At 37.7% G+C, this 16,571-nt stretch overlaps 1 protein-coding gene across 1 annotated transcript; it reads left to right on the top strand.

Annotated features, from left to right (window-relative positions):
• The first annotated feature begins 3,311 nt into the window (after positions 1-3,311).
• LOC122660323 (tafazzin) lies at positions 3,312-16,206 on the top strand. The gene is made up of 7 exons (XM_043855577.1): positions 3,312-3,626; positions 3,870-3,988; positions 4,131-4,196; positions 4,716-4,913; positions 8,288-8,406; positions 13,334-13,439; positions 15,581-16,206. The coding sequence occupies exons 1-7, from the start codon at positions 3,404-3,406 to the stop codon at positions 16,151-16,153; spliced, it is 1,404 nt and encodes a 467-aa protein (XP_043711512.1). The 5' UTR covers positions 3,312-3,403; the 3' UTR covers positions 16,154-16,206.
• Positions 16,207-16,571: the final 365 nt, after the last annotated feature.

Genomic DNA, 16,571 nt, shown 5'->3' with positions numbered 1-16,571 from the left:
TATATTTGTAAAAAGAGTTTTAACAACCAGGTGTCCAGATCTTTACCATCCATTGGTGAGTAGAACTCAGAGGAATCAAGAGAATGTTGGAAAATTATCCTCTCCAATTCCCTATAGCTCAGCAGTGCAAGTGTGGATGTCCGACACGTGGCAGCTCAGACATCCAACGGTTCGAGCTCATTGACTATGTTGAGCTCAGCTCAGACATCCAACGGTTCGAGCTCATTGACTATGTTGAGCTCAGACCGTTGGATGTCCAAACTGCCATGTGTTGGACATCCACATTAGTACTGCCGCACTGCCGAACTATAGGGAATTGGAAAGGATAATAATCCAGAGAATGTCTAGTCCACTCTTTGAAAGTTAGGTGGGAGCCAAAGGATCATTTTATGTGCCGGATAATGGTATTGCAGTACAGCATCTAAGTTGGTTTAACTCAGTATTGAGTGGCTCAAAGCCATGTGTTTAGTCTGCAAGTTGTTGTACAAATGATGTGCACGCTTGTTGTGTCACATGGAAAGGTAATGTGGCAAATCTAACCATGGGATATCTTTGAAATGGTATAGATAGGTCATTGTTAAAAAATTTTAACTAAAAAAGTGACATAAACCAAGATGACAATATTAACGAAGGTTTGCAAGGGTTATGTTTCCATCCTTTACTCATGATCGTTCAACTTATTTAAAGGGATTTTCTTATTGACACCTCTTATGGTGTCAAATAATTTGTAACCTTCTTCTTTTCTTTGTTAGTATGACATGTTTTCTTTTTCAATAATGGTAAATCCTATCATTTCACATTGACAATTGAAAAAATGTGCAAGACAATAACTTTTGATAATGAAATAGAGGGAGTTCAATTTGATCGTTTTTGGTATTTGGAAGCTTCGAAAATAAAAGAGGGTGGGAGTAGGGATGCAAACGGATCGGATTCGGCTCGGATAGTGCTATATTCGCATCCGATTAGTTTTTAGACGGATTCGGATAGTGCTAAATGGATACGGGCACAAATACGGATTGGATATTTTATCCATTTACATGTAAATATAGCATTTTGGATAGCTATACCTTATCAATATCCGTATCCGTTTAGCCTTCGTACGGATTCGGATACAGACACGAATACGAAAATGGATTTCAACTATTCATTTACATCCCTGGGTGGGAGGTGGGTTTTGGTATATATAAAGAATCTTTATCCCTATTGGGTTTCAAGTACAAGTGTGAATCATGCACCGCTGTTCATGAAACCTTTTGTCCTGAAATAATGACAATTAATAAATCACTGTCAAATATTTTTTCAATCTTTTTTTAACCCTGATTTAACAATTTTTAGGAATAAGATTAAAGGAAATCAAGAGAATAATCACTTACAAACTATAGAGGTATCATGTAGACAGTCTCATTAATTGATATATTAAAATACCTCTATAACGAAGGGAATTAGAACATTTGGAGGTTCAATCAACCATGATGGTTGTCACCTATTGAAAAGGAAGTGATGTTTAGGGAAAATTAAAATGAAACTTTTGTAATCATTCTGATAATAATCATGTAAATAATTTCATAACATTTCAATTTTGGTTATTAATCTTTATTTTATTTTAGAATTAAATCCATTGAATTTAAAAAATTAAATTAAATCAAAATTAAATTTTAAAAATAAGTTTGATTACGAAAGTTTTCTTTTTCCTTCTTCAAATTAATTTCATTTTTCCTTGCTTTCTTTTTTCTTACAATTAAGTAGAGTCGCTATGAAATAATGCAGTTTGTATCCACTTTGGATTTTAGAAAGAATTTGTAAGTTGGAAGCTGGTTACAAAACAGATTTTTCAGCATGGGACACAAGAAAGAAAAGAGAAGTCGATTGGGTGAATCACTTGAGCCCTAATACATTTTCGGTGCCATGGACTTCTTGGAGGTGTTGGGTCCCCATGTAAGTCAGATGTTTTTCTAAGTGATTGGGTTGGGAATTATTAGTACAGTGGTAGGAGACTAGGAGTTAGCATTGAAATGAGATGCTTAGTTGTATTGGATAATTAACCTTCGATTGCATGCCTAATTAAATGTAGATAGACGTAATGAAAGGGAGTGTTTAAATCCCAAAATTATCCCTAAAAGAGATGATGTAGGCTTCCTCACCAAATCTAGGACTTCAAACTTTGTCTGTAAAGTTAAAACCCTAAAAGAACTCTATCTGGTCGCGTAAACACAATACCACCCTGTCTCCATGAGAATGAGAAAAATCCCGTCGAGGTCGATGCTTGCACACACATTCTCATTGGCCATCACATGTGTGCGGGCTCTAGAGGCCCAGACAATGATCTCTTGCACTACAATTTTATAGAAATCATTTCACGAGAGAGAGAGAGAGAGAGAGAACTTTTTTTTCTATAATAAGGCTCCATTTGATTGTAAGAAAAATGGAAAAAAACAAAGAAATGAATGGAAATATTTGTATTTCCTACAAGAGGGATAGGCACACCGTCCGTGTGCATTAAAAGCTAATGGGTGACATCACCAATGGGGCTGTAGGGACGAGGCATCAATGCATCATACAAGAGAGGCATGAAGGTTATTTCGAATGGAGGAAGAGAGAGATAGACATGACGGGCGTTAGCTTATGCGGGTGGTATGCCCAGTCTATTCCCAAATATATTTCACTTCTTTTTTTACTATCAAACACTAAAATTGAAATTTTTTGTTTTCCCCCTTTTGCAGTTAAGGATCGGTATTGGTCCAGATGGATTTACTCATTTACCCTTGTTTTTCCTTAAAAATTATTTCTTTACCTTTTCACCTTTATCTGTACAAATATACCGATACGGGGTGGGCCGAGTGGCAGACTGATACCAATTACTCAATCAATGCCTTGCCTGCAGCCAAACGGGAGCCATACGAGAACCTGCCCGGAAATTGATCGACCAGGTGTGTGTGTACCATGAAATGCGCGTAGTTAGGGACGCAGGGTCGCTTATAGACGGTACTTAACCGTCTATAATTTTTGGTGTTTAGATAATATCTTGCGGTCGGTGGGTCCATTATGGCACTTGGTGCCGACGTGTAAAGGTCCCGATGAGGGGCGGCCTATGAGCACCTTGCACATCTTATACTTTGACAGGCGCAGTCCCCACTCTCTGATACACATTCCAGTTTCTCAGCGCGAAGCGTGGAAAATCCTTTACATAGGCCAAACCCTCTCTCTCTCTCTCTCTTCTCACTCTCCAAACTATCCGGAAAAATCGTTCTACCTTTATCTGCTAACCCTGAAAAAACTCACTAGATCCTTTTCCATTTCACTAGTATATATACCTTTTTATCATTTTCAAAACAAAATCTCTATTCCAACTATTTTATTAACTTCCGATCATCCACTTTGGAGAGATTTCTAGTAGCTCGATTCTATGGCGGAGGACTGGGTTGATCGGGGAGATTTGTGGAAGAACAGGGCTCGAGCATTGCAGCTTCGCATTAGGGATCGTTTTCGCGTCGCCGTTGATAGGGAACGACGTAAGAGTGGGTTCTCAGATGGTTTTTTATCATCGTCGCTGCAACGATGGGTCACTCGCCTCCGAAATCTTCGCAGAGATTCATTGCCTGCTTCTTCAGCATTTTACCGGAAGCGAGGTAACGTTTGTTTTTTTTTCTTTGCTCAGTCCCTGAACAACGTATTGATATGTGAGGAATATGAATGTGATATAGGGTGCGTTGCTTCATCTTTAATCTTTTACTCTCAAAAAAGGCTACATGATTGAACTTGATAAGAATACAAATGAAAAATCACATAATTTTTTCAGACCTTGTAAAGTGTGAGATTATAGTTTGCAACTTATAATTTTCTCAGACTTTGTGGGTTTCATACGACTGCAGTGTATAGAGATATTGATGCAGTTGAAGATTCAGTCATCCTTCGCATGCTACAAGCTTTGGCAGTTCCAGTTATTGGAAATGTTTGTCATGTGTTTATGCATGGGTTTAACCACATACAGGTATTTGTGTGTTTATTCCTGCTTCAATGGAAGATCCTTTTCCTCGTTCAAGAATCTCCTCCCTTCTTCCACTCCGTTCCGAAGAGTAACTAGGACTAAGCCCGGGGTAAGTCTGGACTGATTATTTTTGTTGGTGCTGCAGATCTATGGTGGAGAAAAGCTACATCAGGCATTACAGCAGAGACCTGAAGGGAAACCCCTGATAACGGTATGCTCTATTCTATTTATCCTCTTATAAAGATCAGTTGGTTGCAAATTGTTCAAGACAATGAGGGTGTAAGTGTAACATTTCCTGGCATGAGGCACACACTTGGAACTTCATCTGATACTAACTTTCAATTTATATTTATTATATTTCTACTTCCTCTGAATTATTATTCCTACATGGGTCATTATATTCTATCATTTCCCCTTTGTTCTCTACCTTTAACCTATGATGAACATATTCAACAGTCCATGTCTAGCTGAAATGTCATATCTTTACTATAAGGTAGATGAGGGAGTTAATCAGCTAGTGGATCCTATGCTGCATTCTCTTTTTAATTTTTTTGGAAGAAGATTGATGATAAGGTGCATTATTGTCTTACAAGCCTCCCATACGTCTGTCTTCAGTCAGGTGTATCAAACAATATGGCCTTAAGCCATTTCTTTAAATCTGTTAGCTATTTCAAAAGGCTTATGCATCCCCATTATTTGCTGCTCATAAAATTGCTTATACATCCCGCAGGTAAGCAATCATGTGGCGTCCATGGATGATCCACTTGTCATTGCCTCTCTGTTACCACCAAGTTTTATGTTGGATGCTCACAGATTGAGATGGACACTCTGTGCAACTGATCGATGCTTTAAAAATCCTGTGACTTCTGCATTCTTCCAATGTGTAAAAGTTTTGCCTGTTTCTCGTGGTGATGGGGTTTATCAAAAGGTATTCTACTAATATGCTCATTTTCAGAAATTCTGTTACTGTTTTACCTTTTAAATGCTTCTGCACAGTTTTTATGTCTTTGACATCAGAGAGCATTCTATGTTCCATAATTCAAGAACTCACCGAGATCTTGGTAATAACTCGGTTTTTTCAAAAACCGAGACGCGATTGAAGGCGAAATGAAAATTATAGTGTCTCGGCAGGATCTCGGTGGTCTCGGTCATCTTGGTGGGAAACCTTGCTATACAGACACTTATTTATGCAAACCTTGGTATACAGACACTTATTTATGTCAGAAAGCAGAACAGACACTTACTTATGCCAGAAACTAGGACATGCATTTATTTATGCCTAATATCATTGAAGTAAATGCAATAGCATAAATAAGTGTTTGTACTGGTTTAGCATTTACTTAAGATATTATTCATAAATAAGTGTCTGTCCTGGTGTCCCACTAAGTCAAACTCCTATTTGAACTTTGTTTTTGCTAAATTTGATAGTGCCATTGTGTTTAAATTGCCTAAAATAAGCTAAGTACTAAGTTTCTGGCCCAAACTAGGTTTAAAACCCTCCGAAATCAGCCTTTGAGTTAAAAAAAAAAATGCACCAACTCGCCGAGATCTCGGCCGAACTCGGTTTTTTTGGCTGGCTGAAACCAGTATCGAAACCGAGTTCTTGAACCTTGCTATGTTCTATACTAGCAGGGAGTCTTTCTATTGTTTGTATATATGTGGCACATCCAGGGAACCTTGGTGTATGTGCGAGCAATGTTCGTTTGACTTCACCCTGTCAATGTTCAGGTTTCCCCTTGATTGGTTGCTTTCATGTGTTATTGCCTTCATATATGTCAGCAGTATATCAGGAATAGAGATTAGTTGAAAATTATTTTTGTTAGCCTATTCTCAGTGAGAAATAGTAATGGCGAAATGAGAAACTTTAGGCTATTAGTTCATGGGATTCAGTTTAGAGCATTGCAATTCTTTCTGCATAATTAAAAGAAAAAGCTTCAGTGTTCATCTCCTTTTATTTCTGTAAGAAAATTGAAAAGGAGCAAAACGGGAAAAGAAAGACGGGGAGTTTGCAATCTTGGGATTAAGGAGAGCAGAACCCACAAACAACACACCTGAAAAGGTGCCAAGTCCCCAGGGGTCAAAGAAATGGCTGGAGTGAGCTCCCTCTTTTGGAAGCTCACTCAAGCCCCAGAAAGCTGGTTTGCAGGAGCATTTTTGTTTTTTTAACAGAAATTCATGATTATCCTTTTTTATTCTCGGTACTAATTTAATCTGCATCCATCCAGCCTTTTATTTGTAGTTTTATTAGCAAAGAGAAATATATTAAATTGAAAAGTATAAGAAAATTTATGCAACTTGAGGACACAAAGCTTTGTGAAAGGCAGTGGAGAAGGTAGAAATAGAACAAAAAGAAAATTGTCATCCCTACTCCCAAATATTTTGTATTTTCACTTGTGAAACCAGAATTCATGTTGGGAATTTTTTTTAAGCTTTACTACACTATAGCAATCAAATCATGTAGTATTATTTTGGACCATATGTCTTAATGGTAACAAACATGAACCGTAAATGCCAAATAAAGTATGCATTATTTACCAGACACAATATTCCTCTCCTATAACGAGTTCTATTTTACTATGTATACAAAGGGGGCTTTTATTCAAATTTTTTATTTTTATTCCTTTGTTTTATATTTTACAAGATAACTTCTATGCAAGGTTCAAAAACTTGTCTCGATTCGGTGTCTCAACCAGGTCAAGACAACCGAGATCTCGGTGAGATAGTACATTTTTTTTGGGTTTCAGTGGGAAAATGGCCATAGTTGGCTCCGAAACTAGAAAGGAAGCTTGTTTTAGGCTTAATAAACATATTTAAATCTTCAAATTGTTTTAAAAAAAAAAAAAAAACCCAAATTTTGTGTTTTGGATTTCACTCTTGGTTGGCAATAAATTTTGAACCCTTATGTAATATTGCTTATTTTACACATTGATTGAGTGCTATGAGACATAATTGGCTAGTAAAACCAGTAAATTATGCAATAATAGATGAACACACATAATATTGAGTAATTATATAAGAAATAATTAAAGACTTAAAGTAGAAACTACAAAGTACAGTCAACAATGCACAGACACCCAAGTACAGTGAACAATACATATGTCATAGACACCCTAGTCTTCCATGTCCCAACAATACAATATCGTGAGTCTGTGACTGTCTACTAACATGAACTATGATGTGCTTGCTGACATAAGAATGTCACGTCATAGTGTCCAAGAAGAAACGACAGTAGTTTCTTCTTGAGTAGGTCGAGATATTCAAGATTTTTGAGATCTCGCCGAGATTTCGGTAAGCTCGACCAAAACTATTTAAGTTTGAGATCTCGTATGCAATCTCGTCTCAACCAGGTCGAGATCTCCAAAATTTTCGAGATCTCGACGAGTTTTTGAACCATGCTTCTATGTTTATTTAACTATTTATAATTTGCTTGACTATGTACTAGAATTTTAGTTGCTGAAGAAGTTCCGTTACACATTTAAAAATATAATTATTTTCATTTAGAAAGCATACTTCATTCCGTGTACATTCGGTATTGTGATCCATAAGACAGTACTTCAAAAATTGTATTGGATAGCCCATGGATCAGAATTTATCAGTCAAACTCAGGAAAGGGCAACAAGATATCCAAAAGCCTCTTCTCATCAATTTCAACTCATGCAGACTCAAACACCTGCCAGACACAAGTGTCAATCAAAGTGGCTCTTTCGAGGAAAAATGATGAGACTTGGGTAATTTTGTTGAAACTCTTGATTGTTGTCCAAACATTTGAGGGATTGGACACATCTAAGATCTAACCATCCAACACACAGTCGACAAGTTGCTTGTTAACAATTTTGACAGCTTTGCACTAAAGGTTGGAGCTCAACCATTGAAACAACTTCCATCTGTGTCAAAGTTCCTAGCCAATTTTTCAATTTGCTCCTGCCTTCCGAGAAAGTTTTGGACTCTAAAAGGCTTATGGCTGCAGCGGTGCAGCCTAATGTAGATGCCAACTTTTGTGCATATATATAACTTGAAGTGGATCTTAGATGATTCTTCATATTTGCTCCCTGCATAGATAGTTTTGGATTCTGAAAGTTTTATGGGTGCAGATTAATTTTATGTGGATGTTAGTGCTTCAGGACATATTGGATGTCTTATGTGTTTTCACCCGAAGGAATGGCATTCTTGATGTGGAATCCTAATTTATGGGACTTATTGCAATAATTATGTTATGACCTTGTGGTTCTAGTATCCTTCCACTATATAGTGTTTTTTGTGTTTCTCTCAAGTACTTTTCAATTTATATTCTACCTTTTGCAGGGTTTGGACATGGCCCTTTCAAAACTGAATTCTGGTGGGTGGGTTCATATCTTCCCAGAAGGAAGTCGTTCTCGTGATGGTGGGAAAACCATGGGATCTGCCAAGAGAGGAATTGGAAGGTAAAAATTGGTACAATGTACAAGTTATATTAGTAAATTTTCTGTGAAGGAATATCTCAAGGTTAGTTGCAGCCAAGATTAATTGCTTGCTCCAGAGAATTTACTGAGACTAGATATGGCTTGTGACTGATCCTAGTATTCAGATTATTATAACTCAACTAATTGGGCTAGGCTTTGTTCTAAGTTCTAATTCTTTATAGCATATTCACAATCAATATTTATAAACCAATAAAAGATACCATTCCTGAAAGAAAATTAAAGAGATAAAGAAGTACAGCATATGTAAATAACTTTTTGTTGGATAAAATCTCTTGAGGAGACCTTTGCAAGCTACCCCAGTCTGCCGAGATAAGTCTTTTCCTTATGGACTTGTCTCATAGACAATGAATCTAAAAGACTAAAACAACTAAATCCATATGACTTATCAAATCTTATTAAATTTTATGTATACCAAGCTGCTAACCTAATAAGCTCATCTTGGCTTATCTGAAACACATTTAGACCATAGTTGTCGCAATTTCTAGCTGACCCAAGGCGTTGGAAGGGTCCTGCATAGTCCGAAATCTTGCGAGATCTCGCCGAGATTCTCGATTTTTTCAAAAGCCGAGTCGAGATGGCAAGGGATACAGAAAAGTACCATATCTCGGCGAGAGATCTCGGATCTCGATATCATCTTGAATTTTTATTGAAAAACAGAAGACAAATTGCGAGATCTCGGCGAGATCTCGGGTCGAGTTTTGGGTCTCGGTTGCTGGATATGGGTCACTTCACTCACTTTACCCATTTAACTTAAAATGTTAGGCATATACATGCTGTAAACAGCAAGGTTCTATCGAACCTTGCTTTCTATTATTTGGCTCTCTTCTCTCTAACTCTCTTCTTTTCTCAATCTTCTCTTCCCTTCTTCATTTTTTGGTTGGATTGAAACATTTGGAAGCTGAATTTGGTGGCAAAGTGAAGATTGCAGCTCAATTTTGGAGGATTGCTCAAGTTTGTGAAGGTTTTTGATGGTTTGTAATGCTTATTAACTTGTTTTCCTATTAATTAAATGTTTTGTTTGAGTTCTATGTACATAAATTATGTCATTAATGCATATACTATGCTATTTTAATACGTCGCCGCCTACCAACTCAGGGTCCGATGTAAAAGTCATATTTGGACTTTGTTTTTGCAAAATCTAATAATGCCATTGTGTTTAAATAGCCTAAAATAGGCTGTCTACTGATTTTCAGACCCAACAGAGGTCTAAAACCCAATGAGACGGGCTTCCGAGTCGGAAAAAAAAAAAGTGCACAAGATCTCGGCCCAACTCAGTTTTTTCAAAGGCTGAGATGGCCCCAAGACCCGAGATTTCGGACTATGGGGTCCTGGACACAAGCGACACAGCATAGGTGACCAAGGCGCCTACACGCCTAGGCGACCAAGGTGCCTGGACTTTGACAACTATGATTTAGACTAACCCTACTACTCATACATGTGCGCAGACCTCTCTAAAATTCAAAGCAAATTACAATACCATATTCCCACAATAATAGAATGTTCTCTAATTGACTCCAATTGGTCTTTTGGAGATCTAAGGAAAAAGGAAAATGTTTCTGGATCACTTATCTTATCAGATATGTTTGTTAGCAATATATATGAAAGGCAACCAATGACCTCATGGTAGGGTGGCTATTTTGTTGACTTAGAGAAAATAAAAAATTAATGAGTTCAAATCCAACAAGTCATAAATATATATAGTTGATTTGTTCTTTCTTAATCTATTATTAAAAAGACATTAGAGATCCAGGATGTTGGCATGTTGGGTTAACTAATGTTAGACCAAACTAATGTAGAGCTGGATCACAAAGGACCCTACCTGAGGCAGGATCTTCTTTAACAAAGTTTAATGCTGATTTGGTCTTCAAAAAACTGGGTAACAATTGATGAGCTTGTAGCAGATCACACAACGAAATCGTTGAAATAGAAACAAAAAAAAAACAAAAAAAGGAAAATAGAGGAGAAGGATAGGATTGGATCGAGTATCCCACTCTCTCCCAAGTCTCTCACCCTCTCACAGGTACAGGCATCTCACCCTTCCCCACTGCATCTCACAGGCATGGTTCTTTTTTTTTTTCAATTTGCTGACTAGTGAAATCCAGGAGCTTTCCCTTATTTATAACCTTTAATCGATTACAGCAATTGAATCCTTCCTTGGGGCGAAAGGAATACCCTTACAACCTAGACATTATCCTAATCAGAAACTAATTACAAATCAAATCCAATCTATCTATATAACTGAAATAGAAAGAGTCCTAGGAATAAAAACTACTAATTACATAAACAAATCTAATTAAAAAGGAAACAATCTTAAAAATACTAAGTCCCACATGCAAGGACTAGATAAGCAATACAATTAAAATCCTAAATTATACGAAACCAACACATCGCTAAACAACTGGGCCTCACCAGAAATCTCTTACGCAATATGGCTTCTTGGCAGCATCTTTCTCTAATGCAAGCTGGCATGGGTCCCACAGAATCTTCTCAAAAATATCTCCAAATAAATCTGATCGATCTGGAATTAATCACCCTTCAAATCAGCAAGATCAATAGCTATATTCTCCCCCCAAGTACAGCTGGCCGATGGCTATCCTTGGGCAGAATATAGGGTGGGAAATTGGATTTAAATACAGTAAAACAACAACAACCTCAGCCTTATCCCAACTTAATGGGGTCGGCTACATGGATCCAAACAAAACAAAGTAAGGAAAACTGAGGTCCAGACAAAAAAAAGGGGAATGAAAAGATGAGAAGAGAGGGATGGGAAATGAGATGAGAAATGAAAAATGGAAATGACAAATGAGAAACGGACCATAAAAGAAAAGAAAATTGAACATAATAGGAAAGAGGTACAACCCAGCAAGTCAGGAAAATCTTAGCTAAATGGCGTCTGCAACATGGATCCTTGCCCTCCAATAGGCTCGGAAATTGGAATTAAATAATACTATAATATGGGCCAGGTATGGACCCAGTTTGAACTCTTGATGGACCAATTCTGTATCAATTCTCCCCTGCTTGAAAAAAACTCGTCCTCAAGTTTTGATCGTTCTTGGACAAAGCTTCCTGTTATGCACGTCCGTCTTCATGGCTGCCTAGGGTAGGCTTTGATACCAAAATAATGTAGAGCTGAATCACGAAGGACCTAGCCCCAGGCAGGATCCTCTTGAACAAAGTTTAATGCTGCTGATTTGATCTTCAAAAAACTGGGCAACAATTGATGAACTTGTAGCAGATCACGCAATGAAATCAATTGAAATAGAAACAAAGAAAGAAATAGAAAAGAGAGAAGAAGGATAGGATTAGATCGAGTATCCTACTCTTTCCTGGGTCTCTCACCCGCTCACAGGTACAGGCATCTCACAGCATAGCATGGTTTAAAAACCAAAACTCTCTTTTTTTTTCTTCACATCGTTGGCCACTGAAATCCAGCACCTTACCCTTATTTATAACCTTTAAACGATTACAGCAATTGAATCATTCTTTGCGTGGAAAGAAATCCCCCCTTACAAGCTAGGCATTATACTAATTGGAAACTAATTACAAATCAAATCCAATCAATCTAGATAACTGAAATAGAATCAGTCCTAGAAATAAAAACAACTAACTACATAAACAAATCTAATTAAAAGGGAAACAACCTTAAAGCTACTAAGTCCCCCACACAAGGACTAGATAAGCAATACATTTAAAATCCTAAATTAAAGGAATCCAACACATCGTTAAGCAGCTGGGTCCCACCAGAAAATCTCTCATGCAATATGGCTTCTTGGTAGCATATTTCTCTAATGCAGGCTGGCATGGGTCCCACAGAATCTTCTCAAACTTATCTCCAAATAAATCTGATTGACCTGGAATTAATCCCCATTCAAATCAGCAAGATCAATAGCTATATGCTCCCACCAAATAAAGCTGGCCGATGGTTAAATAATACCATAATATGGGCCAGGTATGGACCCAGTTTGAAACTCAATCGATGTACCAATTCCGCATCACAAACACCCTCATCATGTCTTGGCATTTCAAGGCAAAAGGGAAATACAGGGTTCATTTCTCATTTTTAGACCTCTTGCTGTATCAGAGCTGATGTGGGAGTTGCCCCGATCAGCGACAAGCTCCAAGAATGTCGTCTGAGGTGGTTTGGCCATGTGCAACGGAAGCCTAGGGACACCCTAGTAAGGAGAAGTAATCTGATGCCGATTGAAGGAGCTAAAAGAGCTAGGGGCAGACCTAAAATGACCATAGGTGAGGTTGTGAAGAATGACATGCTTAGTCTAGGTCTTGTGCCAAGTATGACCTCAGATAGAGCCTTTTGGTGGGAAAGGATCCACGTATCAACACCATGTAGCTGAGTTTTTCCTGATTTCCTGAGCTATCTCTTTCCTCTTACTTTCATTTTTCATTTTCCATTACTTACTTTTCTTATCCCATTTCTTCATTTTTAACCTGCATTCCTCTTACTTTGTTTTTGAAAGGATCCATGTAGCCGACCCCATTTAGTTGGGATAAGGCTGAGTTGTTGTTGTTGTTGTTGTTGCTGTATCAGCATGGCTGATGTAGGACAAGAATAATCAACATATGGCACAACCTAATCACCTGATTATGCCTTTCCTAAGAATTGCTGTTTTAAAGTGGTAGAGTTAAACCAAATAAAAATGAAACTATTCTATTGTAATACATTTTTCTTATTTGATTTGCGTGATTATCTGCTTAGCTTGTTTCGATCTCAAAAGAAGGCATTTTGCTTGTTTCTTAGAAAAGGTTTCACTTTATTGGTTGTTGTCTTTTCTTCTTTACCTTATTTTCAAATATATTTCTTTTCATTTGACTCTTTATTTAATTTTATGTCAAAAAAGAAATCTTCATTTTATTTCCACTTCTCCTGCAGGTTGGTGATGGATGCAGACACTATGCCTGTTGTTATTCCCTTTGTACACACAGGGATGCAAGATATCATGCCTATAGGTTCAAGTGTCCCAAAGATTGGCAAGACGGTATTTACTCTTTGATCTTTTGATAGCCCCTTTATGCCTTGTTCTCAGCTCTGAAACATTGATACTTTCATCCAACAAAGAGTGGAAAGAAGTCATATTTTCTTCCTAGACAAATACACCAAACATGAGGGGACCTTTATGCATAGAGATTTCGAGGCCTACCATTGGTCCCATATATCTTTTACACCAAAGATTGTAAGAATCTGAGAGTTTGTAGATATTTTTCCTGCATTATTTTGTGTGTGGGCATTTAAAAGATGGATATAGGATCATTTGAAAAATTCATTGTTGGTTTAGGAGAAGCGTTGTATGAGCATTACTTTTTGGTAGATCACTGTAATGTTGTGCAAGGATAGTTGGTCTCTCTAGGTTTATAAATACTTGAATAATTATTTATACATATTGGGAGTAGTTTTGTGATTTCAATGTAATTAGCTATATTGGATGAGAAAAGCATAATAAAACTCTTGGCAACAATTACCAAATTGTTTGCATGCTATCAATGCCAAAGCTAACAAAAGGATGCACTAGGTCTATAATGTGACTCCAGACCCTCTTCTACATCTAGATTTGCAGCAACTTATGACAGCTGAAGGTGCCAGCCAATGCTGCTGGTAAGGGCAGTGGCTCGTCAATGTCATAGCTATGTCTTGGGGTCATATCCCACCTTCGCCTTGGGGTGTTGGCGTTGGGTGGAGGTTAAGAGGTGGGGGAAGTGAGCAAGAAGCCAAAAGAAAATTAGGAGAGCTTTATGGACAATGTTCAGGTATTCAGCCAAAATTTGATAAAACACTAAAAATCTAGTAGGTTAGGTTCTCAATGTTTGAAATTAAAGTGAAACAAGCGGAACTTTGAGTAGCTTAAAATTAATGTGCATTCTTGTCCCCCCCTCCCCCTAAAAAAAAGAGAGAATGCAACCAGGACCTCTGCTTCAGCTTAAAAATTATTCTGATGCCTCATCTGTATTAAAAGCCAATTTTTGCCCTAAATATCACTTTGTAGACCTATCTCTTTCGTCAAAATTTTAAACCAAAATTATTGGGATGTAAAAATATTTTAATTTTAGAGAAACCAATATGAAATGAAATTTACAACTAAAATATTAGAATTGCTAAAAGCCTCTGACATGATTGCACCAAGCATATAGAAGTTGATTATCACTTCCTCAAGCAGAACCTGACATTAGTGATGATTTGCACCATAGTTGTCAAGGTGTTGCCTAGGTGTCCAGGCACCTTTGCTGGAAGGGCACCTTGTTGGTGTCACCTTGGTTTTTTTTCCCCTCCTCCAACGCCTAGGGTCGCGTAGATGCCATGGCAACTATGATTTACACACCTTTTGTGATGATCAGTGATCAGAGGGCAGGCCTTGGTGCAAAGGTAAGATTGCTCCATTGTGACCAAGTAGTCACGGGTTCAGATCTGGAAACAGTCTCTCTGTGAAAGTAGGAGTAAGGCTGCGTACATTATGATCCTCCCCAGACCCTGCAGTGGCGGGCGGAAGCCTCGTGCACTGGGTACACCCTATGTGATGATCAGTGATCAATTAGTGATCATCTTTCCTTACCCAGGTACCAATTGTATTTTGAGCAGTTTGGGCATGTAGGATAAAATACAGAATCTGTCCTTGCTTGGTTTATGTATATTGCAAGTCATTACTCAACAGGGTAATATTGTCATAGCAAGATTGTTTCAAATCGAAGAACTTGATGACAGCATCACCTGATTTGCTCTAGCTTTCTCACCAATTCCTTGGCTGCTTTTCTTCTTTCTTTTCCCTTTTTTTCTTATTTGGGGGGAACTCTAAGCAACAAGTTCTATTTTCTGTACTTGGATAAATTGTACAAAGTTCCGATTTGGCTGGTGCAACAGCCTTCTGATTGGAGTTGGCAGCTACATAAGTAGACATCTCAGACGTTTTTTTTTTCTAACGCCTAACAATTATGGGCAATAGTTTAACTAATTTCATTTCTGGTTCAAGAGACAGTTCTGTAAAGCTTAGGCTTACTGAATCAGCAGATTGTAGGCTTGTACACAACTAGTATACAAATCTGCAAGATTTACTTTTAATCATGTTAATCTCTATGTTTATGAGTTGCTGTTGATTTAATCTCTTTCTTTACGTGTTTGTGCATTGTATAGGTGACAGTGCTTATTGGTGATCCAATCCAATTTGACGATTTGCTCCTTACTGTGGATGATACCCAACAAGTATCTAGAGCAGCATTATTTGATGCCATATCATCTAGGATTGGTCATCGACTTAAAGAGTTAAAACTCCAAGTTGATAGATTGGCCCTTGAACAGTTACTTGAAGTCGAAGTTCACACTTTACCAAATGCACAACGTGCAAATGGACTCTTGCAGCAGGTGGACTGGGAAGCATTTGGCATGGCAAGTTACATGCTGACAGAAGATCATTCCTCTCTAAGACCTGCAATTGAAGCCCAGCTGAAGGTAAATCTTGATCAAGCACCAAGAGACACTTCTTCTGATAGATATTTTAGGATAGGTTTCTCTTATGAAGGTGGGATTGTGTCAAGGATCCGTGGTTATATGGACCCAACTGGATTAATGGGGTTTGCAGCAAAGGGTTTATTTATGAACAACAGAATACAGGAGAATAAATGTACAAGCTTTCAGGAAATTGGTCCTTTGAGGATCTGGAAACAGTTCCTCAAAGCTAACATTCTCCAGCAATGGAATCGCTGCTAAACTTCGATTGACTGGATCAAACAATGTTTACTGAAAGAAATTACCTTTACTAAGTAGATTAGTGTGAGGAATCATGAAATTTTGTTGATAAATTTGTATATTCCCCATCTTGGAATTTAAATTCTTGTACATCCTTCTATTTTAATTTAATCTTTTGCCTACCTTTAGCCCCAAAAAACAAAGTATATTAGTGTGAGGAATCATGAAATTTTGTTATAATTTACAGGTCTAGGCATTGCAGACTATAAACTTCGTTAGCTTCTGGGCCATACCCTCTCTTAAGGCCTCTCATCATGCCAGCAGGAAAGCTGTTGGATTACGTAGGAAAACGCTAGAAAATTCGAAACAACTAAAGCCTTGTAACCTCCAACCTGTAAAGTATAAAGTGTAACTTAAAACCTAAAACGGAAGGGGAGGG

Source organism: Telopea speciosissima, chromosome 4 (genome assembly GCF_018873765.1).
Source record: "Telopea speciosissima isolate NSW1024214 ecotype Mountain lineage chromosome 4, Tspe_v1, whole genome shotgun sequence".
In the NCBI taxonomy this organism is placed as follows: Eukaryota; Viridiplantae; Streptophyta; class Magnoliopsida; order Proteales; family Proteaceae; genus Telopea; species Telopea speciosissima.
The sequence above is the reverse complement of the archived record's forward strand: the minus strand, read 5'-3'. Positions and strand labels throughout refer to the sequence as shown.